Here is a 26896-nt window from a genome sequence, read left to right on the forward strand (position 1 = left end):
GGGAAGGACGCACCGGTCCCCAATCTTGGTATCACCATCTGCAGGACTGGAGGGATAATATCAGGGAAGCTACCATGCATTTGTTAGCTCTTGAACAGAAATACTGTACCACCTTCACCCCTTAGTGCGAAGTGACGCACACCTAAGAGCTCAGCATCGGGTAGAGTGTCACAGATAATTTCTGAGGACCCCCCCTAACTTTTTGGGATACTGGTGTACAGGAAACTTGTTCCCAGAGCCTGATTTTATTTTTAAAAAACGCCGTGACGAGGTAGATCTCAGCTTCTTGGGTGCGACTGATTTTCAAAGGGTTTCGTTGCGGCCAGCTTAACCCAGGGAAAGTTTTTGATGATATCGTATCACATACATTCCCTGTAATAACTGATTATGTGCATTCCTCATGACGTTTACGGTGTTATAGCCCCTATGTATCTACGAGTAGACATGTAAAGAAATTGACCTACCACATCATGAATATAATACAGTATGAAGTAATTTAACTTTAATTTGGAGGACCTATATGTTGGTATAATTTAGTAAAAACTATTTTTTTGCGTAGTTGGGCGTAATGATTAATGTCAGGAAGAAGCAATCTTAGGCGTCGGTGTGGTCTTCAATACATGAACTGCTTGCTTTTCGTAATTTGTAGAATTATTCCCAATTTTTTCCCCCACCAAGAATAAACAGGTTTCTGATAATTGTTAGATGAGACAGTAAGTAGTCAGAAATACATTCTAAACAGATACAAGGATTACCGGCCTGTGGTACAGGAAATACACTGCTGGCAATTGTCCACGGTAGAAAAGAAGAGATTTTCAATTTCTTGATTGTAAGTCTATTTGCGTTGGTTTTATCAGCGATAAAAAAGCAACAACTGATCTGTCCGAAAAGGACATATCACAAATACTTCTCAACCACTAAATCTTATGAATACCATATTAAAAAAAAAAACATACATCGTGTGGTATGTAGTATTATACTAGTATTATACAGTCCTGGGCAGCCTTGAATCCCTAACGTTCGTGAATGTACTGTACCTGGGACTCGTGTTACCTGAGCTACCGTCACCCAGAGCAACTCACAACTCGTATGGCGCCACCTACTGGATATCCGCAGAATCAATATTAATTTAATTTGTCTGAGCATTAACACTAAACAGATTTCCCTTTTAAAAGGAAAGCAGGATTTCTAAAAAAAATACTTTCAAAGAAATGTATTCGGACTGTCAGCGTTTGTGATGTTGGTGCACCTTACTACAAATAATCAGAGAACTAATTGTTTAAGTTTGACCTCTGTAACAAACATTTTCTCACCAAACATGAAACTAAGGGACTGACTGCCGTTATTGTAATTTCTGAATTAGTGTGTAAGGGTAAAGGGTCTGGCAGACTTTCAAAACATAAACGTGGTCTAAAAACGATCTTACGTTGTTGTGAAAATACGTATTTAATAATATTGTTCTTTTAAAAAGGTCTTCAAAAAAGTAATGTCCTTTTGCTTGATGATATCCCCTCTACTGAATAGGCGCTATTTCTGTCATTTACCTAGTGGTAATTAATATTGACAATGTTTTTTTTTCCAAAGAAGTTATTTCAACGAAATCCATAATATTTATTTCTTTTGTGGCACGTACAGGGCGGTGAACATATTTTCTCTGAGATCGACTGGTCGTCCCTGTCGTATTTCCAGAAAGAGGTCTCGCGGAAGCAGTGACGTGTTCACATTCTGGGGGGCTGCACGAGAGCAAGCTCAAGCGGAAAGTGACACAGCGGCAGTAGCAGGTAAGGGACTCGCTGAACACTCGGACACCAAGTCATATATTTGCTAATGAATGGGCAATATTGGACATCTGTATTTGGAAATGTGCAGTGCAGAAAAACTGACGATTTAAAGAAACATTGCGTGGAAATTCACCCTCTTGGATCACAGATCGGTACGAGACTATGCTTCTTAGTCTATCATAGGGTTGTACTTAGCCGGAAGTGAGTTGTTCAGTTCGCGCAGTGCCCTCTGGTCGTTGTAGTTTTCGATTCATGTTGTCTGTGGTGTTTTGGCCGGGCCTTATGAAGCAGTGGACTACAACTTCCACGGTGCATCGAATAAAGATTGACAGTGAGCGCTATTCCGATGCACGATGGGAAAAGTAGTGAAGAGGTTATTCGTCGGCTGCTTCGGTGGATGGAAGCGGTTTGAAAACGAAACTACAAATTCCAGACGGAGTTGTGTTTTTGTCGGATCGAGGTAGAAAGACCCGTCATAAGGAATTGAGTTTTTCATTTTTAGATTTTTAATTTCACACAGCACTGCTTTTACCCAGTTATAACTGTATGTTTTGTCCAGATTGATGACTGACGTGTAATCCTTTATCTACCCTACGGAAGAATTCCATTGACGTACTCGTACTGTAGTGGAGCTTAGTGACAGTACGTTTTAAACACACCGGGAACTGCCGTGTTACGGTATTAATGCCTTAATTGTAGCTTCTTTTTGAAACTCCAAAATGTCCCTGCGCTGAAAATGGTGGGAAAAAAGTATAGTAGGATGTATTTGAGAACTTAGAAATTCAAATATAAGGCAGTGTTTACCGGTCACGGGTGGTTAGAATGCGTGTTCTTTGGGGGCAGTGGAAATGTAAATGTGACCTACCAGGATGCAGCGCTGAACACCTTGTGTTGTTGCTATATTCACTTTAAAAAGAGATTATGATGTTAGTCTGAGCTGCAGTTCGTGTGTCAGTGGCAAATCGAATGTGAAACTCACGCCCCTTCTTTGCTTAGCATACAGAGAAAAATACCTTTATTATAACCACCCAGAGGGCGTTGTTTTAAAACACACCTTGGAATAGAACAAAATAAAGGTTTAAATGGATGTATTTGTTGTCACCGTTAAGGCGTGTATTTATGATATCTGTGAACTAGTACAGTGAGGAAGTTGGAAATTGGGAAGATCTTTTTTTTTAATATATAAATTATATACATGTATGTCTATAGTTCTTCTGTAGTGCAGCTCACATCGTCATTCCTTCTGAGTATGTAATTGTCAAAACATAAAACCGGGTTTGGAATAACAATGGCGCAGTTGGATCTAGAACAACTCTGTTTTATTTAGCCACAAATAACGAAAAGCCAATACTGCTTTTGCAAATGAAGCTGAACTAACTTTTTTCCCCCATTGAAGTGAAAGCTTTTGTAAGTGCGAGGCTTCGTAAAGCGAATGCATGTGACGTGACGTGGTAAATCTTGTTTCAGAAGTAGTAGTTCTCATCCTGTAGATGTTGTGTGGAGTTCACTTGTTTTCCAATGAGAGCAGCAGCTTCCTGACTACACGGTCTTTATGTTGCTTTTCTGCTTACAAAGGCAGAATGTCAGAAGGCGACAGTGCTGGAGAATCTATCCATGGGAAACCTTCTGTGATTGGAAGCTTTTTCACACGGCTTGGACAGGTAGGCTTGTGCTGGGAACGTTTGCAGTGAAGATAAGGTCTCTTATTCTGTGATCTCTGTCCTGTCTGCTGTCCAGTACTCAAGCCCTTTGATGGGACATAGTTGATTTAAGTGTGTGGTGGTGGGGTACCTGTATCGTAACAAATAAAAACATTGTGATGAAATAATAAATAACTAAGTGATAAAAAACGCTTTCCAGATAATACCATCAGAATAATTTCTACAGGGGCTAGTGGGGTAGATCTTAGTGGTACCAACGGTGATGATCTTCTTGATGACTTAAAGGAGCATTTCATTTCACCTGTCGAAAGTGTCATGAAATCCAAGGGCTGAAGCTTGGAGCGATGGCCCTTGGACTTTGGAAATGCAAGGCTGAATGCACAGCTGGCAGCCAGCAGTGTTTTCTTGAAGTGAAAATGCCAGTGAGGCAGCTGGAAACATGCTCACATTCACCTGCTGATATGGTGGGAGGATCTGTTTTAAAAGGCATAGGGGAAACAGGAAGGTTTGCGTTCTGTCTTTACAAAATTCTCTTATAATCGCCAGTATATACAGACTTTTATATTTTTGGTTAAAAGAAGTTTCCAAACTGATTATCAAGCTTTTCCCGCTCTGGCTAGAACTCAGGAAGGAGAATTTTGACTTTATTTTTGCCGTCACAATCTTTCTTGCAGTAGAGTGTCTTCAGACGCATTGGGGCCAGACAAGCTATAAGATCCTCTGCCAGACTCCTTTAAAATATATTTGCATTCATTTCATCACCTTTAATATGCTTTTGAATCTAAAGGAAGTTAACTGGCTATAGATTGGTTTGCGTGCACTTTGTAACAGCCTGGAGTTTTTTTTTAAATTAAAGTTAAACTTGGGTCTGGTGAGACCTTTCTCCTTTTTTGCTTTGGGAGGTGTTCTTTCACATAATTGAAATGACAAAAAAAAATGTAAAAATTTTATTCACTCGGAGCATCAAACATAACTCCAAATTTCCAAATAAAGGCAAATAATTTAAAAGCCTTTCTTAAACCTGCATATTCTCTTTGTCTGAAATCTCTGCTTGTGATCAGATGATTTTGCGAAAGTGCTTGTTGTGTGCTTGATAATTCTCACATGCTGATGTGAAACTTCATTGACTGGATACCCATTTCAAGTAAGGATTCAACTGTTAGAATTTTACTTTCAGAAATTCAGAATGAGTTACTGTGCTTGCTTACATGATTAAGCAACCTACAAGTGAGTACCTACTTCATTCTTCAGTCTTTACTGGTACTTAATGTTTCTTGACACAAAATATTCTATAAGAAATATTTTATATATTCCCCTAAAAAAAGGACTTTTCCAATTTCTTGTATATAATCACATCAGCATCACTTCAGTGATTGCTTATCCAGGTCAGTGTCACGCTGGTCCGGAGCCTATCCAGGGCAACATTGGGTGCAAAGCAGGATACTCCATGAGTGGGATGCTTGTCTATTGCAAGGTACACACAGACACTAACACACTCTCACACTCACACCAGGGCCAGTTTTCCCAGAAGCCAGATAACCCACCAGTGTGTCTCTGGACTGTGGGAGGAAACCGGAACACTCAGAGGAAACCTGCATGAGCACAGGGAAATTTCCATGTCCATGCAGATAGCACCCCAGGGCCCCAGAGCTGCAGGACAGCATCGCTAACCACAGTGCCACCTGCATCATATAGAATTTGTTAGGAAAAACTTGATGAAAATGGAGGAAATACTTTGGTTGTATTAGATTACTCAGTTTATAGTCATGGTTATAAAAGCGATCAATATATGTGTGCTAACTGTCAGTGCTTCTTTTTTTAGATTTATCAGTCCTGGTTAGATAAGTCTACACCATTTGCAGCAGTACGATGGATTGTCACTCTAATTCTAACCATCATCTATATGATTAGAGTGTATATATTACAGGTAAGATAACTGATTGTACTGTTTTCTTTTTCCTCTGCGTGTAGTGTAAAGGCATCTACGTGTTAGACTTACAGTGGTGTAGCTGTTTTGCCATTGTCAAAATAAAAGTGTTTTTGGTACAAACACGTGAGTTTCATTGGAATTGGACATCTAAATATTTTTCAGTCATGTGTCATTTTATTTCGGGTTATCTGGACTTAGAGGAACATTTTGGAGATAATTTTATTTTGTATAAAGATACATTTTATAAACTAAAGTAATTAAAATAAAGCATGCACATTTTGAATTAGCTGTTAATGTCTCTGCTTTCAATTTAAAGCTAAATCCCTTAACATATAAGAGGTGACACATTTTTGTTACCACTGATGCATAGCACCCTGGTGAACAGGGTGAGTGATACATGGCAGGGAAGTTTAATACAGGTAAAAATTTAATTTAAAATTGTTATAAACCTTGCAAAGTGATTTTTAATAACCAAGTAGGTAAGACCGTTTTAATGGATCTTATCTTACTGTCCAGTATCCTCTGTGACCATACTGGTCTATTTGATGGAAATTCAGGTGCAGAGAGAAATAGCAACCTGGTTTACTTTGGGGTCACTTATCCCAGTGCTGACCAGCATCCTGCCTTGGCTTCTGAGATCTTAAAAAGGGCTACAAAGTGGCACTGCTGCTGTTATAGCAATGTTTATGTTCCTTTTTTATAAATATAAATGTAGCTTAGGTTTATAGTTGTTGAAATGCTTCAGTTGCTATTGAGACACAGGATTAAGCTTTGGCTTCTGATTTTTGCAGGGATGGTACATTGTTACGTACGCTCTGGGAATTTACCATCTGAACCTCTTCATTGCATTTCTGTCACCAAAAGTGGATCCATCATTAATGGATGATGCAGGTAAATTAGGTAGATTTGGCATAATGTAAGAGAGGATTACAGTGCACTACTTTTCAAATACAGCCAATGTTTAGAATAGATTGTGGTCTGAACCAGCACCTATCCTGCAAAAAGGAAAAAAAAAAGCTTTGTCTGACTGTACAAAACAAATATGAAATATGGGCTTAATTAGCACTTTGGTGTTTAATTCAGTTTCTGGAAATAATGTTCAGAACGTTAATTATGGAGTTCCTTAGAAGCTAGATGCAAAAAATGAAAAAAAATATGCTTAGTTTGGGATAGTGAGAAACTAAAAGCACTCACTGGTTTATGGAACCAAGTGCCACGCAGGAGATCTGTTGGGCACTGTTTGGAATGTGAATGGAATTATTTAGCATATTATTTGTAATATGCAGAATATAGAAAAAATGATACAATGTTTAGCTGTTCCATGCAAAATTTTCTTTCATACAATTAAGAAAATGGGTCATAATTGTATATTAATTCTGTTAGTGTTAATATTCCTTTATTAAAAGCAAAATAATTGTCTTTTTTTATGTAGTGCCTGGAATATACAAATGCAGGAGATACTGAATTGGAGTAATTGACATTTACTGCAGGAAAAACAAGCCAAAACATCCTTCTGTGTTAGTTTTATCAAGCAAAAATACAGTAGGAATTCAGGCCGCCATCTTTATACATAAATTGAGCAATCTGCCCAAGCTAACTAGAAATGGATAGGTGAAATAAGCATAAGTATTTACTGCCTTTGGAAGTGAGTCATTGAAGCCTGTTTAGTCAGTGAAGCTAAGAGAATATGCAAGTTTCTTAAGAGAGTATCACATCAGTCGCACTTTTTCCATTATGATCTGTAATTATAGAGTAGGTCTTTTGTTCATGAAGGTGCAATACTGAGGAGAAGTCTAGAATGTTTTCAGGCTTTTGAAGAAGTAGAAATGGAATTTATTGTTAGCTCAGTTTGTTGTATGTTAAGCCTTTCACTCTCAGTGCATTTCTTTGTTGTCTAGATGATGGCCCTTCGTTACCTACAAAGCAGAATGAGGAATTCCGGCCTTTCATTAGAAGGCTACCAGAGTTCAAATTTTGGTAAGAACTACTTAATAACCTTTCTGTGCTCTCTGCACTGCGCTGAGCTATCCATTTCTTTTTCAATTTCGATACTGAGGGAGTTCCCTCTGATTAACCAAAATATTTAAAAAATAGACGAACTGAACTGGTTTCCTTTTATTACATATTATAGTATTATTAGGCGTGCTTTTCTGTCAGTTAGCTTGATCACTGGTATTTCTGTCTTCTCCCAGTGTTATGTTAGAGGTATTTTATTAATAAAAAGAATTACCAGTTAATCAAGACATCATTTTAATTTTAACCAAAGAAAACAGTATTTGTATTAGGAAACATTAAATTGTGGAAGAATTTCCCCCTTTTTCCATTAATTACTATTATGATCTTTGTGTTAAAATTTCCAAGCCTTGTATTACAGATCCGGTTATTGGACACTTGAAAACCCTTTAGTGTTGAATCAGAGCTAGAGTGTAATGCACGCATCAGTAACAAATGTGCAACCAATTTGAAATGAAATGTTAGTTAAAACACGCACCTAAACTGAGGCACAAGAGTGTGAGCAGTTCCCAACAGCTCCCACAAGTTTGTCTTGAACTGTGAAGAACAATCTCCTCCAAACTATACTGCTTAAGTGTTTTAAAACTCAAGTTAAATCTCTAATTGCTGGGAGAGCCAACACACAAATCCTCATGTCTCTCCGTCAACTTCCTTGCACTGCAAGTTAGCATCGTCCTGCATAGATTTGCATAAATTGTAACAGCCAAGTGCTGGGAACATCAGTGCAATGTCAAAGTACAATCGCTTTTAATGTTGCATAATGTGGTATAAACCTCAGCAGAAAGATAGATGAGAATAAGGAAATTTCTCGAAGGGGAAAAAAAATATATTTTAGTGCAACATCAAAGACGATGTTATTCCAGTTCTGGAAAGGGAGCTTTGATTAAAAAGGAAAGTTACATGAAAGGATGAACACATTAAAGTGCACCACATCCATTCCAAAATCGGGAAATATGTATGAACATGATGAAGGTTTTATGCTTCCAATAGTTGGTTAATTATCTTTTTTATATAATAGCACATTAATTGGACATCTAATTTTTATTAAGAATGTATTGTCAATAAGGTACTTTAGGCACAGATTTACCTCCACAAATTTTGGATAATGAGTATAGATATTTTATTGGAAGAATCTTCCCCAATGCAAAAATAAAACTCGGGTCTAGTAAAGCAAACTGTTTGGAAACTGGTGTATTTGACAGACCCCTGAATTTTTGTACTTTTGGGGGAATTTTGTTTACCTTTATTCCCTCATATTCAGTCATTGAGTGGTGAAAAAGGTTAAGTTTTTTTCTACCATTCATTGTTACATGTTTAGAGCACCAGCAAAGCTAAAGTTTTAATTTGCAGGCACTTTGTGAAACCAGTGTATTTACAAATGTGTTTGTTAGTGTATGTGTAATATAGTAAACAGTTCAGAAGTACTTTAAATCTAATTCATAAATGGAAGAGTCAGTATTTGTCTGCCGAAATGTGCATTAAGTATTAATGGCACTTTTTTAATGTTCCTCTTACTTCAGGCATTCAGCAACTAAAGGCGTTGTCATTGCAATGATTTGCACATTCTTTGAAGCCTTCAATGTGCCAGTATTCTGGCCCATACTGGTCATGTACTTCATCATGCTCTTCTGTATTACCATGAAGAGGCAGATAAAGGTATGGTCTTTTATGTTTGTAGTCAATCAGACTGTAAAAGATTTTAACAGCTACTATATGTAAATGAATAACTTTGTTTTTATGTAACTGACTCCCTTTTTTATTAGTAGTGTTGAGTATGAAATTTTAGAAAGCGTCAAGCTGTTACCAGAGCTTTATGATGATGACTCGCCATTTAAAAAAATATTGTCTTATTTTCCCTTTGTTTTTCCTTCACAGCACATGGTCAAGTACAGATATCTACCATTTACACATGGGAAGAGGACATACAGAGGCAAGGAAGACACAGGGAAAACTTTTGCTAGTTAGAAAAATATTCTCCACCTGGAAAAAAAAAACCTTGAGTTTTGGGGAGGGTTGGGGAGGGGAGAGGGAGTGTGGGAGGGTTTACTAACAGAAAAAGAGTTTTGATCCATTGTGATGGTGTTAGGTAGTCAGGATGATCAACTCCATACGATTGTGCTGAATAGTTCTTGCTTACGAGTTTAAGTAGACATTGCCGAAGCTTGTTTTCCACTGGTTTCATTGCCCTGTAACCCCTTGGGTTGCGCAATAGTGCTTTGAGTGAATTGTGGAATTAACTTTACAGTGGAAATTGGATTAAGTGATCACTCCTGCTCTGCTCAGCACTATGCCACTGACGATGGTAATCTTCCAGCTACCTTCAGGGATCTTGCATATAAACGAAAGTTTAAATAAGATGGCATGGTATCCATTGCCATGTTGCATACAGTAGTGTCACATTTGACTGTCCACTGAATTGGAAGTTACTCGAGAATATCATTCCTTTAGTTATAACATTTTATTAAGAATTATAATAATTACTGATGGTTGCCAGTTTGGGCTTCTTGTTTTATACTGTTACCCATCAGAAAATGTCCTCAAAGACCTGGAGAACTAATCACAAGCTCATGCCCCCATTGCTTGTGCTGTCAGACAGCTGATTTTAGTAGAGGCAGAATGGAAAGGACAGAGCTGAAGTGCCCACTAGAAGACAAACGCAGATCACCTTAGTGCCCGGGCACCCACATGAGTTGTTTTTGTTCAGTCAAGTCCTGAACCACAGTGCTGTACCTACCTCCACAAATCACTGTGGTGCTTGGCCAGTTTTCCCCATTCTGTGTTTGGCAAGTGGCAAAGCCTTGATTTGAACCTGTGACCTCCAGGCTGTAGGATTTAACCTGCATTCCAGAGAGAGGCTTCTGATGAAAGGCCAGGTCAAATGAATGTCACTGGTAGGAATCCTCAAATAACCATTAACACTGATTGTGACCTCGCAAAACTTGCCGTTTCTGCTGACCAGACCCTATTTGAACATCAAAACTATTTTGACTGCATAGCCTGTAATCTCCATTCAAAAGTAGTTATGTGCAGAATTTGACCTGCTCTAGAAATTCTAGCCTAAAGGTTCATTAACATATTTGATGTTAGCAAAAAAAATTTTTAATATCATTTAAAAGTGTTATTGAAAAAGAGTAGCAATAAGACTAAATGTACGCTACGACTTGTCCAGTGGATTGTTCTACTGAATTACAGCACAGTGCATACAGAAAAGTCTACCTTGTACATTAGTTTCTTTAGGAGTTTGTAATGCTGTTATAGAACTATATCATTCCATTTTTCTCTCTTTTTCTTTTCAGAACAACAATAAGAAAAATTGGGTCTTGCAAATTCATGGAGAGGGGGTTAATGTTTTTGCATTTTGCTAGCGTGCCTGAAGTATTTTGTGATAAATGTGACATCATGGGGTTGTTTTGGAAAACCTGGGAGAAAAAGTGTCTGGATCGCCACTGTAGTGAAGGATCAAAACTATCTTTTTCCTCTAAAAGTGCATCATGTTTTTGGAGGGTTGTGTTGAGGGTTTATATATTTTAAAGGTTAAATAGTTTGAGATTATTTTGAACACACTTTTCTTTAAAAAATATGCTGTTTTCCAAGTGTTTAATTTATCATTGTCATTTAAACATTCTAGAAATGAAAATAATAGAAATTGGACTTCAGCTTTATAAATCCGTTTCTAAAAGGAAATTGCATGTATTATTGGTTTTTCATGTTCTGCAAGATTAAAAAAGACAACCTGATTTTAATAACTTTATTAAGTGTAATTTTTTTCACTCCAAATGCTATTAAAGAGACAGTGTCCCTTTTCCTTGTGGTCTTTAGAAGCCTTATTTACCAATCTTTTTATTGAAATGAAATTTTCCTTAATTTGCACATCATATTGTTGCTTTTCTAATCTAAATGAGGAGTTCAATCAGATGGCAATAGCAGCCTTAAAACAGCTGTGTATCTGTAGTGTAGTAAAACAATTTACTGTAGGTACGACAGGTGAAAAATAGACTGTATGTTTTTCTCTGTATGAAGTTTTTGTTTTTAATATACAAGAGGAAACTTTATGGATTGATTATGATCTATGAGTGTTTAGACTCTAAGGTTTTTATGTAGCTTCCTGTAAGTATATTTTAAGAACAAGAGCTACTTCATATGTTACAACTGCATTCATTTACTGTATCTGTTTTATTATATTTTTCTAAGGCTGCTTGGAGAGTAAAACTTACCTTAGGGTTTTTTTATTTCTCAGATTGTATAGAAAGACATTTCATGACAAATAGATGGGGCTCTTCTGTTAAATGATAGAAGGATAGTTCATATGTTTCTGTAAATGTGTTGTAGCTTGAGTAAAACGATGGAGTAATGGGAGATTTTGGAAAGGGTATTACAATGATAGTGAATGAAAATGTCTGCATTTTCAATGAATATGAAGCTTGAGAATGCAGTTACTTGAATCACATCTGAAATACTAGACAGTATTTTGCCACAGTCTGTTCTGATATTTAATTGAAAGACTTTTGCAAATAAAGCTTTTTTTCTTGGCTACTAGAGATGTGTAAAAGTACTCTTAATTGGGTAAATCTGACTACTGATAAAGGTAAATTGAGGTGACTTTAAATTATGCTTTATGGTGGACAGTGATGTGAATACAAGGTGTGTATGCTTTGTTCTTTTCATGATTCATTTTCAAAGTTGGCAATATCTCTTTTATCTTTATGCCTATAGCAACAAATTGCCCAAAATCTGAACTACCACTAGAGATTTCATTATTTCTTTTTTTTCTTGTTTAACAGTATATTGTTTTCATAATGACTTGCAAAAATTTTATAGAAAATGTAATCCTAACTTTTTAGAATTAAAATATTTGTCAGTTGATTAGAATCTGGCCCTTTCTTTATTTAAAAATTGAGGCAAATACTAATAATAGGAAAACTACTTGTTAGATTGTTCTAAATGTTAACTTAGTATGTTTTACCTAGCTAGTAGATCTAGCAAATGGGCCATGTCTAGCCCAGTATCACTCTGATTCTGATTACTAAAAAGTAAATAAACTAGATTTGCATTTTTTATTTGCAAGAGCTGTAACACCTGTGTTGAAGTTGTCTCTACATGGATGATTAACAGCACCCAGTCCTAACACGGTTGGTATCATTTTTATCTTAACATGAAATGGGTAGTGGAAGAAAGAAGATGTAAATGGATCTGCAAATCAATCAGAATATGATCAAGTACAAAACGTTTATGCAAATCTGTAAAGTCATCATAGGTAAATTCAGGTGATGCGCCGTGAGTAAATTCATTGATACCAAAGATTAAATGAAAAAACACGCTTACGACAGCAGGCGACAATGCGCGGTTTTCAGTTCTTAATCTTTGCTCTTCTTTATTGTCGCTGGATTAATACATCAAATCCCTGCAAAAGGAAAGACTTTAGCTTGCCCGGCGATTATATATTGGGAGGGTTATTCCGACTTCACAGTGCTAAGGAGTATAAGTTTCTCTATAGAATACCTGCAGTTCTCGACTGCGACGTGTAAGTACCGTTTACCGTAAGACCATTTTAGAATATAGGAGCAATTTTTCTTAATGCATTATAAATTAACGCATTGGCTTTGTCTTCGTTTCCGTAATTTCTACATTTATGAGTCGTCTGTTATTTTTCCCCCTCAGGCTAGCAATGAAGCTAGGTGTTTTGTAGCTAATAAACGTAAGATTGAAATCACGTCGCCGAACTACTATGTCGTTCTACCATTCTGTCGACTATAATTAAAAAGGGGCGGTGGGATGGGGGGTTGGTTGCTTCAATGATCGTCATCTAAACAGTTTGTCTAATTTCATAGATTTCAGTATGCAGCTCACCCGTTACACTACTGTATTCTCCCTGCCAGGTGCCCGTTTTTACCTGGATATTATCAGCAGCTCCAGGTGATGAGGTTTGCGGTGGAGGAGATCAATAACTCCACATCTCTACTGCCCAACGTGTCGCTCGGCTACGAGATCTTCGACTACTGTTCCGATTCCCATAACCTCCAAGCGGCTTTAGACTTCCTTTCGAAGAAGCTGACCAGAGTTATTCCCGTTGTGGACCGCATAACAGAGTATCTGCCAAAAGTTCTGACAGTGATTGGACCTTTCGGTACCACCGAGAGCCTAGTAATTGCCCCGCTCTTCGGTTCTTACGGTGTTCCAATGGTAACTTTTGCATCATTCTTTAGTTAATGCGTTGTCGGTCTTATTCTGTATCCCATTTTTAGTGGTAGTTCCTCATTTACGAGCCTTGTTTTTCTCACAACATTCTGTATTATGACCTTCAGGTGAAAGCAGGGATCGAGGCGCATACTGTAAATCTGTCTTCATTTGTGTTTGCAGATAAGCCCCGGAGCTTCAAGTTTGCGTTTGAGCGACAAAATGAACAATCCTTCATTTCTGCGGACGATTCCAAGCGATAAAAATCAAGTGCGGGTTATAATACAGCTCCTGAGGAGGTTTAACTGGAATTGGGTTGCCTTTGTTGGTAGTGGCGACGATTACAGCAACGATGCCCTTCGGGAATTTGATAAGGAGGCCCGCTTGGTCGGCATCTGTGTTCCGTACCAAACAACTCTACCTCAAGACACTTCTAAAATTGGTGCCCTGTTTGACAGCATAGCCACGGTCAACGTGAGCGTCGTGGTCGTGTTTTCCACACGGATTTACGCCATCCCCTTCATCAAAGCTGCCGTGGCGAACAACGTGCGAGACAAAGTGTGGATTGCAAGCGAAGCCTGGTCCATGAACGAAGAACTGGCCAGAATGCCTGGGATTGACACCATCGGCACGGTTATAGGGATAACTACTGGGGGTCTGGCGCCTTTGGAGGGGTTTGAAGAGTTTGTCCGCAAAACCCTCGCTCACCGCGACGGCGAGATCTGCAGCGACTCCTCTCGCTCGGCTGTGGAGGAAACGTGCAACCAGGATTGCCCTGCGTGTGCAAACGTGACTCTAGAAAACCTGCTCAGTCCAGACCCCTCATACCGACTTCGCGTTTACTCTTCTGTTTACTTAGCTGCCCATGCGCTTCATCAGCTCCTAGGCTGCGACGCGAAATATTGCCGCAGGTCCGACCCAGTGCTTCCACACATGGTAAGATTTGCAAGTATACCGTGTTTTCGGTCTTTGACATGGTCACATTTTACTCTGCTACAGTCAATTATTGCATTCCAAACCTTATCATATTAGGATGATCAATTATTTAGAAGGACGTGTTTAAGTTTAAAAAAAATCAAAATGCATATATGCTAAATTCTCACATACCGGTATTTTTGTCACTGAATTGATTTCATTTCTTCTATCGCTTTAAACATACTGTAACTGTATTCACTTTCCATTACTGCACAAGATTACAGCGTCTTTTTGTCTTTCTGGTTGTAGGTTCTTAAAAAGCTGAAGACGGTGAACTTCACCCTGTACGGACGCACCATAAAGTTTGATGTAAACGGAGATCCGATTCCCTCTTACGATTTCGTGGTTTGGGACAGAACTTCACCGCGGTTTTATAAGAAGATCGGTTCCTATACTTCAGATCCAGAGCCTATATTCGTTCTTAACGCGAGTCTCATTCGCTGGTTCTCCAATGGAACGGTAACGACTTATCGGTGCAGCAATATTTAAACACTTCAGGGTTGACATGCACTTCTTATAATTATCAGCCTGCTTCCTTTGAGTTAGTTAATAATGTTGTTTATCCTGTAAATGCAAGAGAAAGTTTATATATAATTATAAATCCGCACTGCAAGTATTTTTGACGGTTTTGCGCCTACCATTGATAATAAAAAATCTTCAGTAAAGCGGTGCAGCAGTAACATTGCAACCGAGAGGTTATTATTTGAAAAGATAGAATATGTTTGAATTGGTTGTGCCATCTGTAACAATCATGGACTTCTGATTAATTTGTACTTTTTCAATTTGGTATAGGACATGACATAGAGTTTTTGTACGACACGCCCGTCTCCTTGTAGCCATAGGTATTAACTGATCCCTCAGAAAACAGCTCTTGGAAGCTGTCCAAAAGATTGCACAAGTACTGCAGTATTACTTTATTTCTTCGTCTGATTATTATATTATTCATGTGGGTGTGTTTAAAAGTTCAGTGTTAATACATATTTTTCAGACGCTGCTCGTAGTAATATCCAACAGGAGGCGACAAACGTCAATATTACACACGTTAAAAAGTTACATCTTTATCTGGCTCATTCGGGAATTTGAGACGTTAATCAGACAGGAATCATAGTTTTTATAGTAGCGGTAGTATTAGAATTTCAACCTTCTTATTACATTGATGATACCTATGAGATTTACAGTTAATACTCTAAACCAGTGGTTCTCTGTGCTCCTCCTGGGGTGCCTCCAGTATTTCATCCGAACTGGACCCTTAATTACCAGTTTTAAATGCTGCTTGTAACAAATCTGCTTGTTGGTTTAGACTTTTTCTTCAGATGATAAATTCTAATTCTAATTTTCCTGTATTTTTTTTTTACTTTGAACTTCATTGTGTTTCACCTCTGTCTTGTGCAGGTGCCTGTCCTGACATGCAGTGCAGAATGTGAAGCAGGTTACAGGAGGACATCGACTGGAGCTCACAGCTGCTGCTTTGATTGTGAGCCCTGCTTGAATGGAACCTTTGTCAATCACACAGGTACCCTGTTTTCTGCTTTGGAGAACATTTGGTGTAGCAACATTGGCACCATCAGAGCTGTGAGTTTGAATCCCAGATGGAGACACTACTTCTGTACCCTTAAGATTGGGTACAGAAGTATCCAGATTGCTGCCAGAAAAGTGTAAGCAATCGTTAGGTAATTGTAACCTATATAAGATGCTTTCAATAAAATAAAGTAATAATCAATTAAAATACTAATTAATGATGTAATAATTGGAAATTAATAACAGTACATTAAAAATAATACTCTACTTTTAAATAAAAAGCTTCCCACTTCGTGGCTTATATATTTTGAGCAAGCTGAAGTTTTCAAAGCAACAGTGTCTAGACCAGTGAAAATCTGACTGGTTTACCAATAGCTTGTGCTTTTTTTAAAGGAGTGTAGTAGTGACTAGGTTCTTATATTAAGTGTGAGCTCAAATTCTCACTGTCCCTGTTGAAACTAGCCTTTAATACAAAGGAGATTCGCTTTTTATTGTTTTTGTATTTAATAGCTGATCCCTACAAGTGTGTGAAGTGTGAAACTGATGAGTGGTCAGAAAATGGAAGTTCCTGTACCAAGCGCTCCCAAGAATACCTTCATTACACAGACCTCATCTCCATTGGACTATTTTTGTCTGCAACCATCCTAATTTCTCTGTCGATAGCTGTGGGAGCTGTCTTTGTTTGGAATCGTAACACCCCTGTTGTGAAGTCTGCAGGGGGAAAGATGTGCTTCTTTATGTTGGGCTGCTTGATAGTGTCGTGCACAACAATCTTCTCTTTTCATGGGGTACCTCATGGGTGGACCTGCATGCTGAGGTTTCCTGTGTTCACTGTGTTCTACACCGCCTGCCTCTCCTGTCTCACTGTGCGCTCCTTCCAGATCGTTTTCATCTTCAAAATGGCGGCCAAGCTGCCCAAAGCTTATGATTTCTGGGTCAAGCACAATGGCCAGTGGCTCACTATTATGGCTTGTGTGGCCATTCAGATCATCTTGTGTACCATCTGGATTGGTGTGGAGGGACCCCGGCCTTTCAATAACACAGTAGCCTATAAAGACCAGATAATTTTTCAATGTAGCTTGGGAAACCTCTACGGTTTATTCACAGTGACATCTTTCACTGCCTTTCTCAGCATACTGTGCTTCGGTTTCTCCTACATGGGCACTGACCTGCCTAAAAACTACAACGAGGCGAAGTCTATAACAATTAGCTTGCTCGTGTTGTTCATTTCATGGATTTCCTACTTCACATCTCGCATGGTGTACCAAGGGAAATATCTCGAAGTTATCAATGCTGGTTCAGTGCTGTCCACTTTATATGGGATACTTTTGTGTTACTTTGTTCCTAAGTGTTGCATTATCCTTTTTAAACCAGACCAAAACACACCTGCACACTTTCAAAGCTGTATTCAGAATTACACCAAAACAATTAGTACTAAATAAAGTCTGCCATGTGAGTAGGTTTTTTTTGGTCTAAGAACATAAGAGCAGTTATACATTAAATGTCTGTTTGGTAGTTAGTTGCAAACTGATCCAAGGATTTCATCCAGTCATTTGGAAGACATCCCATGGGATTATGTTGAGCATTTTAAATATTCAAATAATTGGTTTCTCTGTTCAACACTCAAAAGGGTCTTTTACCCTTTCGGTGCAGAACATTTCTTTATGTTTCACAATGTGCCAGGTTGCTCTTTTTTAGACTCATACCATAACAGCAATATATTGTATATAATGTGAACACAATTGTACATAATATTCTAAATAATGCCTTACTAGTGCATTAGAGCATTAAAACACAACATCCTATGATTTAAACTACAATTTATCTCTATATGTTCACATTGTGTTTGCATTTTGTATTGCTTCTGCCAATTGCATTGAAGATGTAAATGATGTGTCAACATAAATACCAGTCTTTTTCACAAGCAGTCTCTTCCAGCTTAGTGTTTTCCTGTTTAGGATGAAAACTACAGAAGATTAAAAGTATGATTTGCTTGAAGTAAAATAAAATTGAACTGAAAATAATGAGGATATTGCTTCCAACTCACATATAAAACAGAAAGCACAACTGGTATTTTAATAGATATTTCCAGTGCAAAATTTAACCTGTAGTCATGCTGAGTACATTTGATTTATGGCAATTCTATGTCTTCTATAAGCTATTGCGTTGTGTTCAGATGTGTGCCAAAGAACAGCTATATATTGTATGAACACAGAAAAGAACAGTATCTAGCTTTTTCAGCTTTTGTAGCTTTCAGCAGCACTTCTTAGAAGGAATATAAACAAAAAAATACAACTGAACATTCAACCAATAATCTTCATTCATTTATTCATCTGATGAATAAATAAACTGGCATTTTAACTGTTGATCTCTCTTCTCTGCTTTGTTCAGTCTGTATTGGAATAATTGAACTCAACATGCACAGTGTTGAAGATGGTCACAGTTTTTAATAAAAAATTGGCACATTTATAATGTGACTGGCAAGTGGTACCTGGGAAGATTACTCTCTGGACTGGATGGCTCACACTCATATTGCAGGGCACACACACATTCATAAAAGCCAAGTAACCAGACCACCAAGCCCACCCACTCCAACACTGGAATGGCATTGAGATACACAGATGTGGAGTCATCTGAGACACAGAATGATGTTGCTAGCAGCTATTTCACCCTGTAACTCACTACTGACAACCCACTCAGGCTTAGCAGGTGTGAGCCTGGCCAGTACCTCGATGGGAGACCTCCAGGGAAAGCTAAGGTTGCTGGCAGAGGTGTTAGTGGGGTAAGTAGGGGTTGCTCACCCTGTGGTCTGTGGCAGGGGCACTATACTATAAAAAAGGCACCGTCCTTCAGTTGAGACCTAAAATCCAGGTTGTTACTCTTTGTGGTCATTAAAAACCCCAGGGCATTTCTCGAAAACAGTAAGGTGTTTGGTGAGAGCACTGGTGCACTTTGGCTGCCATCGCATCATCCAGGTGGGGCTGCACATTGGTGGTGGTGAAGGGGAGTTCCCATTACCTGTAAAGAGCTTTGAGTGGAGGGTCCAGAAAACACTAAAGAAGTGTAATAATAATGTGTATTAAGAACCTCCTTTGAAGCAACTCTGCTACGCATGTTACTAGCCATCCCAAGATAATTTAGGCACAGTGCCACTTGGCTGGGCTTTAGGAGACTGTTTATTACGTTAAAAACTAAGTGAACAGTTGAAAGAATTTGAAAGTGAGGTTAAGCAGCAGGCATGATGTGTTGTAGCACCGAAGGGGTTTGACATTTATTGTTTCATAAAGACAGTTCGAGCCATCTTCTACCCTTGTCGATCATAGCAGGTGTGAGAGATTGCAGTTCTCAATGGCAGTAGTATTACAGTATATGAGTTTATTACAGCTCTGATCTCTAATTGCTTACTTAAACTACTTATCTGAGCACCATGCAGAATCATCTGGTTTAGTTTTTTTTAGCAGTGGCTAATTGATCAGCACCTATAAACCTTATGTTAAGAAGCAGTTAACCACCAGCTGCAGATTTGATACCTACAACCCCACAGCTAAGCAGCGGAAACAATATACAAAAAAACAAAACCACTGCTGCCATTGAATTTGGCGCTTGTGTCCGTGCCAGGGTACTGTGCAGAACGTCGACCAAAGTAACATTGATACGGTGAACCGGGTATTAAGCAAAAGGTTAATCCGTGAACCAGTGTGTTAATGCATTACATTTAAACTGTGCTTTAAAAAAGTGGTAAGGAATGAGAAATCATCCTGGTCATTTAAAAGGTTATTTTTTAATCTGTTGGGATTGAGCTTTCTTGTATTTACTATTTAAGAATCCATTAAAATGATTACTGGGTGCATTCACGTAAAAGAGCTGACGAAAAATAACACTGTTTTAACCGAGGGAGGAAAAATGAAGTTTGCATATTGTTCATTTGCAACAGGAAAGAATCGGTACGCAACATTAGAAACACCTGCGTGCTATATCAAAAATAAGCATTGTAAATGCAAGAGCGGAGTGTGGATTTGCAAGGATTGTGAGTGATTCTCGCTTGAAACTGAATATGTTTAATAATTACATTTCCCAAGAACTTTACCCTTTTATTTGGGCTTATTATTCTTCAGAAGAACAAGAAATCCTTTGCAAACACAGGGTTGTGGTTTCACTAGAAAAACATTCGAATTGTTCAAGCATAACGAGAGTGTATGTAAATCCATTGCGTTTGCAAATGGAGAGGATAAATCTCACAACTCTTTCACAGTTTCTTGGGGATACAGTGAGAAAACAGCATTTCTTTTTTTTTCCTGGGGACCTTGTTTGAAGTTCCTGGGTCTCCTCTCCAGAGACAGTAGCTATGCAGGGTTCCGACTTTTTCTTTGTGCTTTTGGGTTTGTATTTTCATCGGATAAACTCGACGTTATGTTGCGAGGACTCAGATTTTAAATTACAGGGGGACTACATTCTTGGAGGACTGTTCCAGATTCACTTCGCGCTCAACGAAGATACGCCGAGCATCCATCCCGAAGACCTGCAGTGCAGTAGGTGAGTAAACTACATCGCCTCTATTTGCATTTATAACAGTTCGTTTATTTGTTTTAATATCTTAATTGACAAACGTATCTATATGTAGTACAAAGGCAGGGGACTTTATGTGATGTGAAAACGACGTTTTCTGTATCAAAGTCTTTCTATATAAAGTGACTTGTTTTTTCTTTGAAGTAACGTTATGTAGCCTACAAATATCGGTTCGTGGTACGTACACATTTTTTACGCATAATTTAATTGAAATGGCGTACCTAATGAGCGTTCGTCTTTTTTCCTGTCAAAACGAGTTTTCGACAAATAATGCAAACTAACCGAAAAATGTAAATCATAGTGGGAAACGATAGGTCTGTGAACACTAGTGCAGAACTAACCCTTTCGTGGGTAGTTTAGCTCCTACATCCGTTTTATTAGTTGCAAGTAAATGTCACACAATTGTGGCAAGAAACAGCCTGGTGGCATTAAAAGGTAAATGCTTAAATGTTTCTTCGTTTTTTTCCATCTGAATCACACGTACGATTTGAGCAACATCACACCCCATCACCTCTGAGCTGCAGAGTGCGCTCTCGTATAATTTACGCATACACTGCAGGATACAGTACATCTTAAATGTAAACCACCAGGGATTTTTAAGGTCTCCTTAAACCAGCGGCGCTTGAGAACTGAGAGAAGCTTTTAATTCGGTCCGTTTGTTCTAGTTAAACCAGTAACCAGCTCGTTAAGAGCTGATCTGAAAAAAAGATGTACAAACACACCGGTCCCCCGGGACTAAGATTGAACAGTCTGGATTATGCAGTTACTGAATTTCTATAAATAAAACCGCTTTGCTTCGCAGGATGTCGTATTACTCTAGTAGATTAATTCGCAACACTAAATATTTCTTATTATTACAGATGTTACAGTGCGAAAATGTTGTCGATGGATTAAAGATTTTTTTTGTGTGTTGAAGAAGTCTGTTCTTGAAGTGCTGCAGTTCAACTCCCAGCTGGTTTGAAGTTAAACTTTAAAACTTCAACGGGGGTTAAGCCAAAGCATGTGTAGTTATGTACCTCCACAATTTCCCGTGTCTTTTATCCCACAGATTGAACTTCTTGCCTTCAGGTTATCAACAGCTCCAGGTGATGAGGTTTGCGGTGGAGGAGATCAATAACTCCACCTCTCTACTGCCCAACGTGTCGCTTGGCTATGAGATTTTCGACTACTGTTCCCGAACACAGAACTTCCCGGCTGTGTTTGACCTCCTCTCCACCAACGGATCTGTCCCAGTGCGAAACACGATCAGGGAGTATCATCCTAAAATTATATCTGTCACTGGCCCTCTTGGAAGCACAAAAACCATAACTATTGCTCCCCTGCTCATGTCAAGCTTTGTTCCAATGGTAACATTTTAAAAGTTCCTCATCTTGCAGGCAAATTCGCTTTGCGCCTGTAAAAATAGGTTTATTTCAACCACGATGGTGAGGGAAACGCAAACAGGTTGCTTAATAGGTTTTTATTTCTGGTTTCACAGGTAACCTATGGTGCCACAAGTACACAGCTGAGTGACAAAATAAAATTCCCCTCCTTTTTCCGAACGGTTCCGAGCGACAAGCATCAGGTGGGGCTTATTGTTCGTCTGCTGCGGATGTTCAAGTGGAACTGGGTGGCATTCATCGGGGGGGACAGCGATTACAGCCGGGATGCCCTTCAGTTTTTTTCTGAGGCGATCCCATCAGCCAACATCTGCCTGGCTTACCAGGGAACGGTCACCAGAACGGCCCCCGAAATTGACGAGATGATCGATGTCATCGACGACCTCCAAATCGGCGTCATTGTGCTGTTCGCGGAGCAAAGCGACGTGACGCTGTTCATCCAACAAGCGGTCAAGAGGAACGTGAGGAACAAAGTGTGGATCGCCAGCGAGGCCTGGTCCTTAAATCAACAACTGCTCAGTTCCGCAGGAATTGACTCTATTGGGACCGTCATTGGAATAACCATCCAAGGACTGGGGACTTTACCAGGGTTCAAGGAGTTTGTCTCCAGAACAATGACCCGCCGAAAAACCCAGACTTGCCCCTCTGAACAGCGTGTGTCACCAATGGAAACTTGCAACCAGCTTTGTCCCCAGTGTTCTGGGGTAACCCCTCAAGATATCATTAACGAGGACCCAACTTACAGCTTCAGCATTTATTCAGCGGTTTACGCTATTGCACATTCATTGCACCAGGCTTTGCAGTGCAGTGTGAATGGATGTTCAGGATCAGGGCCGGTCTATCCCTACATGGTAAACCCTGTCAGATTCTTGAATTTATTTTTGCTCGTATTATTTACGTCTCCACTGTTAACATTCATTGTAATGAGGAATTGTTTGTTGATATATGCCTTTTTGAATTATGAAGCATTTTTCAGGAAAGAATAACTCGAGTAAATCAAGAACAATCTGTATTTGAGAAGCTTTTAGATGTCTGCTATTTGGATTCAGACTCCTGCATCCTTTAATCTAACACGCATACAGGAAGAAGTAATCGGTAGGATGTCTTTTCAAAACAGTCATTATATATATTTCAGATGCTAATATTTTTCTTTTCAATGGTCCCAGGTGTTCGAGAAGCTGAAGAAGGTCAGCTTCACACTGTATGGACACACCATAGAGTTTGATGAATATGGAGACCCATCACCTTATTATGAAATTGTGGTTTGGGACAAGACCTCACCTGAGTTGTTCAAGAAGATTGGTTCATATTCTCCTCAAACCCAGCCTGAGTTCATTCTCAACAAGAATCTTATTCATTGGCACACAAATGGAGTGGTAACTATTTACTTTTTTATTTGCATTACATCATTTTAAATGAAAAGGAAAGCAGTGTAGCAAAAAAGGGAAGAGCTGAGAATTGGGCATATCGGTTTCTGCAACATGAACATTATGAACCCAAAAGGACAGCTGGTTTTGATTGGACCATTGCTGTTGTTGCAGGAAATGAGACTGCCACTTTCTTCTCACAAGTTCAAAAGAGACGGACACATAAAGGAAGAGATGTGTGACTGTAGGTGAAGCTCAGAGCTTCACAAAATCACATGCGCCGCTAAACTATCCTGTGCTGCAAAACTGTGGATTCTTAATTCATATTATTGACAGCATACTTGTGATGTATGAACAAGAAAGGGGAGTTCTCTTTGATCTAAAGCAAGATGACAGGAAAATAATAGAGGCTCTTGTTGTTTTTTCAGCAAAGGTGTGAAAGAAAATAAATGTAATTGTTTTCATAAAATTAGTCCAAACCAGTTCTGTTTCATCTTGGCAATAAAAGCAATTGTGTTTAAGGGATTTGCCATGTTGGTGCTAAATAGGATAATTGAGGGGAATTCTTGTGACCAAGGTAAGGGATAGGGTGGGGACGTGGGTGAGTCTTGGTGTAAAATAGCTTTTTTCCTGAGATTCTGCTCTCACCCATGAATAATAGGATCCTAATGTCTAACCCCACCTGCTAGTAGAGTCTACTGGAATTTCACTGTTACTTTAAAGAAATGTCCACACAGTGGACTGAAACGAGTCAATACAGCTGATTTCTATCATTTGTGCTAAGAATAAGAAAGGGGCCATGAGCCATCACACATCTCCCTGTGGCTGTTCTACTGCTTCTCTTCTCTAGCCCTTGAGTGTATTTTCCTGCAGGTGCCTGTATCGGTGTGCTCTCCAGAATGTCCAGTGGGTTACAAGAAGAGCCAGGTTGGACACCATGAGTGCTGTTTTGAGTGTGAGGCCTGTCCAAATGGGACATATGTCAATTATACAGGTAAGCATTTATACAGCAGCTCCCATTAAGCTGGAAGCAAATTGCTCTGGAGATATAGAGAGGGTTGACAATGAAGAAAATGGCACAATATCAAAACAGGGTATAAAACAAGAAACTAAATAGCTGCACAAGAATACTCAGAAATGTGGTCAATGACTGGAGCAGAAACATATGGTGTCTAATATGTGCTGTTTTATGCTTGTGCTTTGTGTTTTTTTGTTGTAAACAATCAATCTCATGTTTCTTATTTCTCAGCTGATCCCTCCACGTGTAATAAATGTGAAGTCGATGAGTGGGCAGAAGAGGGCAGTTCCTACTGTCAAAAGCGCATCTTGGTGTACCTTGACTATACTGAGCTCCTCTCCATTGGACTAATGCTGTCCGCGAGCTTCCTCATTTCAATATCAGCGGCTGTTGCCATTGTCTTTGCTTGTAGCTTTAACACCCCGGTTGTGAAGTCTGCAGGGGGGAAGATGTGCTTCTTCATGCTGGGCTGTCTCACTGTGTCCTGCTGCAGTGTGTTCTTTTATCTTGGAATACCTGGGAGAGAAAAGTGCCTCCTGAGAAACCCTGTATTCGTTGTGTTCTACACCGCCTGCCTCTCCTGTCTCGCTGTGCGCTCCTTCCAGATCGTTTGCATCTTCAAAATGGCGGCCAAGTTACCCAAGGCCTATGACTTCTGGGTCAAGCACAATGGCCAGTGGCTCACTATTATGTCTTGTGTGGGTATTCAAGTCATCTTGTGTGCCATCTGGATTGGTGTGGAGGGACCCCAGCCTCTCAATAACACAGCAACCTATGAAGACCAGATCATATTTCACTGCAGCATGGGGAACGAAGTTGCTTTCAACATTGTAATAATGTTTGTTGGTTTTCTCAGCATTGCCTGCTTTATCTTCTCCTACATGGGCACTGACCTGCCCAAAAACTACAATGAGGCAAAATCGATAACATTCAGCTTGCTCATATTTTTCCTTTCATGGATTTCCTTTTTGACTGCATACATGGTTCACAAAGGGAAATACATCCAGGCCATAAATGCTATCTCAGTGCTGGCTAGCTTATATGGCATTGTCTTTGGCTATTTTATCCCTAAGTGCTACATTATTCTTTATAAGCCTGAAAAAAACACTACCGCACACTTCCAAACCTGCATTCAGAATTACACCCAGAGAATAAGTAGTATGTAAGGAGGTCAATGATAAAACGAGGAACATCTCAAAACTTTGAGATGATGCTTATAAAATCTGATTTTATTTTGGATTCAGAAAAGACGTTTAGGGGTGATGGCACTGAACATGCATAGTGCCCATATTAAAAAAAAATAAATGTTGGGATTTGCAGGTTTTATGGGAAAAGGGGCTTAAATATACTTTTTGGAAGAAATAATTCATTAGTTTTTCATTTTAGGTGTTTTCATTGCTTGGGAAAATCTTGGCATTATAAGTGTTGCTATGTTTTTTTTTTAATTTTCATTGAGATAGGTGTGTTTCTTCTTTTCTGAAAGTTAGGTGTTTGAGAAGGCAAGAGGTGCTTTGGATTTTGATCCTGAGTGTCTTATTTGAGTGAGTACTTTGTTGATTTCCCTCAAGAGAGCTCATAAAAAAAGAGAAAAGAGTCTTATTCTTTCAAGAAATGCCTTTTCCTTAAATCTGTTTTTTTTTTTTAATTGGGAAACAAAATAAAATGTCCTTCTTTTATTATATGGTATTGAATACTTTTTGCTAGGTACAAAATATTTTATAGATTAATTGTGGATTGCACGTTTTCGGTTTTATCCCTCAACTTTAAATTATTATTGAAATATACTTAGTAATGTTAACGAGAAAAGCAATTTCTTTTTGTTTGACTTGGTGGTGCAAAAGTGTGAATTTTTTGTTACTTGTGTTTATTTTCTCTGTAAAAATCTTTGGAAACGGGTTGGCTTGTTATTCATTTTTTTATGCGTGAAGTGAGAGTCTCCTCAAGTTGTTATAAACACATTCAAAACAGACGCCGGGCTGGCTTCCTAAGGTTAGTAAAATAATAAAGCCAAAGGGAAGTTTAAATGAAATGGTTGGTGACTTCTTAAAAGACAAAATTTGCATTTGTGTCATTTGCAATTGGAAAGATCTTTGCAACATTTAGAAAAACACCTGCAACGAACACGTGGACAATTATCTGTAGATTAACAAAACCTCTGCTTGAGCTTCGTTTGAAATGGTCAAAGGTACTTTGAGTGATCTCTTTCGTAGTAAAACACACAGGCGGAGACAGATGCACCTTTATGTTAATTATAATTAACTTTAATTAAACTACAACCAATAATAAATTTTAAATGAAAACACAGACACGCAAACAGAGAAAAAGATTATGTTCTGTCGTGCTTAGAAATGCTGGGATGTTCACATTTGTCGTGCACATCGTGGTTACATGCAAATTAATAAAATGATAATTAATTTAAAGGGCTAAATTGTACTAAGTTCGCGGTTGTAACAACTCAAAAGCAAAGACAAACCAGTGAGTTCCAGTAAGAACAATGTCTGAGATCCAAAGTTT

At 38.7% G+C, this 26896-nt stretch overlaps 3 protein-coding genes across 7 annotated transcripts; all 3 read left to right on the plus strand.

Moving 5' to 3' along the window:
* Positions 1-1674: 1674 nt before the first annotated feature.
* rer1 (retention in endoplasmic reticulum sorting receptor 1) lies at positions 1675-11921 on the plus strand. 5 transcript variants are annotated; one of them, XM_069183758.1, is made up of 8 exons: positions 1813-1933; positions 3357-3442; positions 5265-5369; positions 6164-6263; positions 7271-7349; positions 8906-9041; positions 9261-9315; positions 10682-11921. In XM_069183758.1, the coding sequence occupies exons 1-8, from the start codon at positions 1828-1830 to the stop codon at positions 10690-10692; spliced, it is 678 nt and encodes a 225-aa protein (XP_069039859.1). In that variant the 5' UTR covers positions 1813-1827; the 3' UTR covers positions 10693-11921. The 5 variants fall into 5 exon arrangements, with proteins under 5 accessions (XP_015192568.1, XP_015192569.2, XP_069039859.1 ...); XM_015337082.2 differs by lacking the exons at positions 1813-1933; positions 10682-11921 and adding an exon at positions 1675-1781 and having other exon boundaries at positions 9261-9365; XM_015337083.2 differs by lacking the exon at positions 10682-11921 and having other exon boundaries at positions 1809-1933; positions 9261-9365.
* A 90-nt stretch (positions 11922-12011) lies between these two features.
* LOC102687801 (taste receptor type 1 member 1-like) lies at positions 12012-18459 on the plus strand. The gene is made up of 6 exons (XM_015337079.2): positions 12012-12514; positions 13262-13565; positions 13743-14495; positions 14784-14993; positions 15927-16047; positions 16563-18459. The coding sequence occupies exons 2-6, from the start codon at positions 13302-13304 to the stop codon at positions 17492-17494; spliced, it is 2280 nt and encodes a 759-aa protein (XP_015192565.2). The 5' UTR covers positions 12012-12514; positions 13262-13301; the 3' UTR covers positions 17495-18459.
* A 1932-nt stretch (positions 18460-20391) lies between these two features.
* On the plus strand, positions 20392-25922 carry tas1r2.2 (taste receptor, type 1, member 2, tandem duplicate 2). The gene is made up of 6 exons (XM_015337086.2): positions 20392-20585; positions 21667-21964; positions 22096-22848; positions 23164-23373; positions 24238-24358; positions 24614-25922. Exons 1-6 carry the CDS (start codon positions 20398-20400, stop codon positions 25546-25548), a joined length of 2505 nt encoding a protein of 834 aa, XP_015192572.2. The 5' UTR covers positions 20392-20397; the 3' UTR covers positions 25549-25922.
* Positions 25923-26896: the final 974 nt, after the last annotated feature.

This window comes from Lepisosteus oculatus, chromosome 25 (genome assembly GCF_040954835.1).
Source record: "Lepisosteus oculatus isolate fLepOcu1 chromosome 25, fLepOcu1.hap2, whole genome shotgun sequence".
Classification (NCBI taxonomy): Eukaryota; Metazoa; Chordata; class Actinopteri; order Semionotiformes; family Lepisosteidae; genus Lepisosteus; species Lepisosteus oculatus.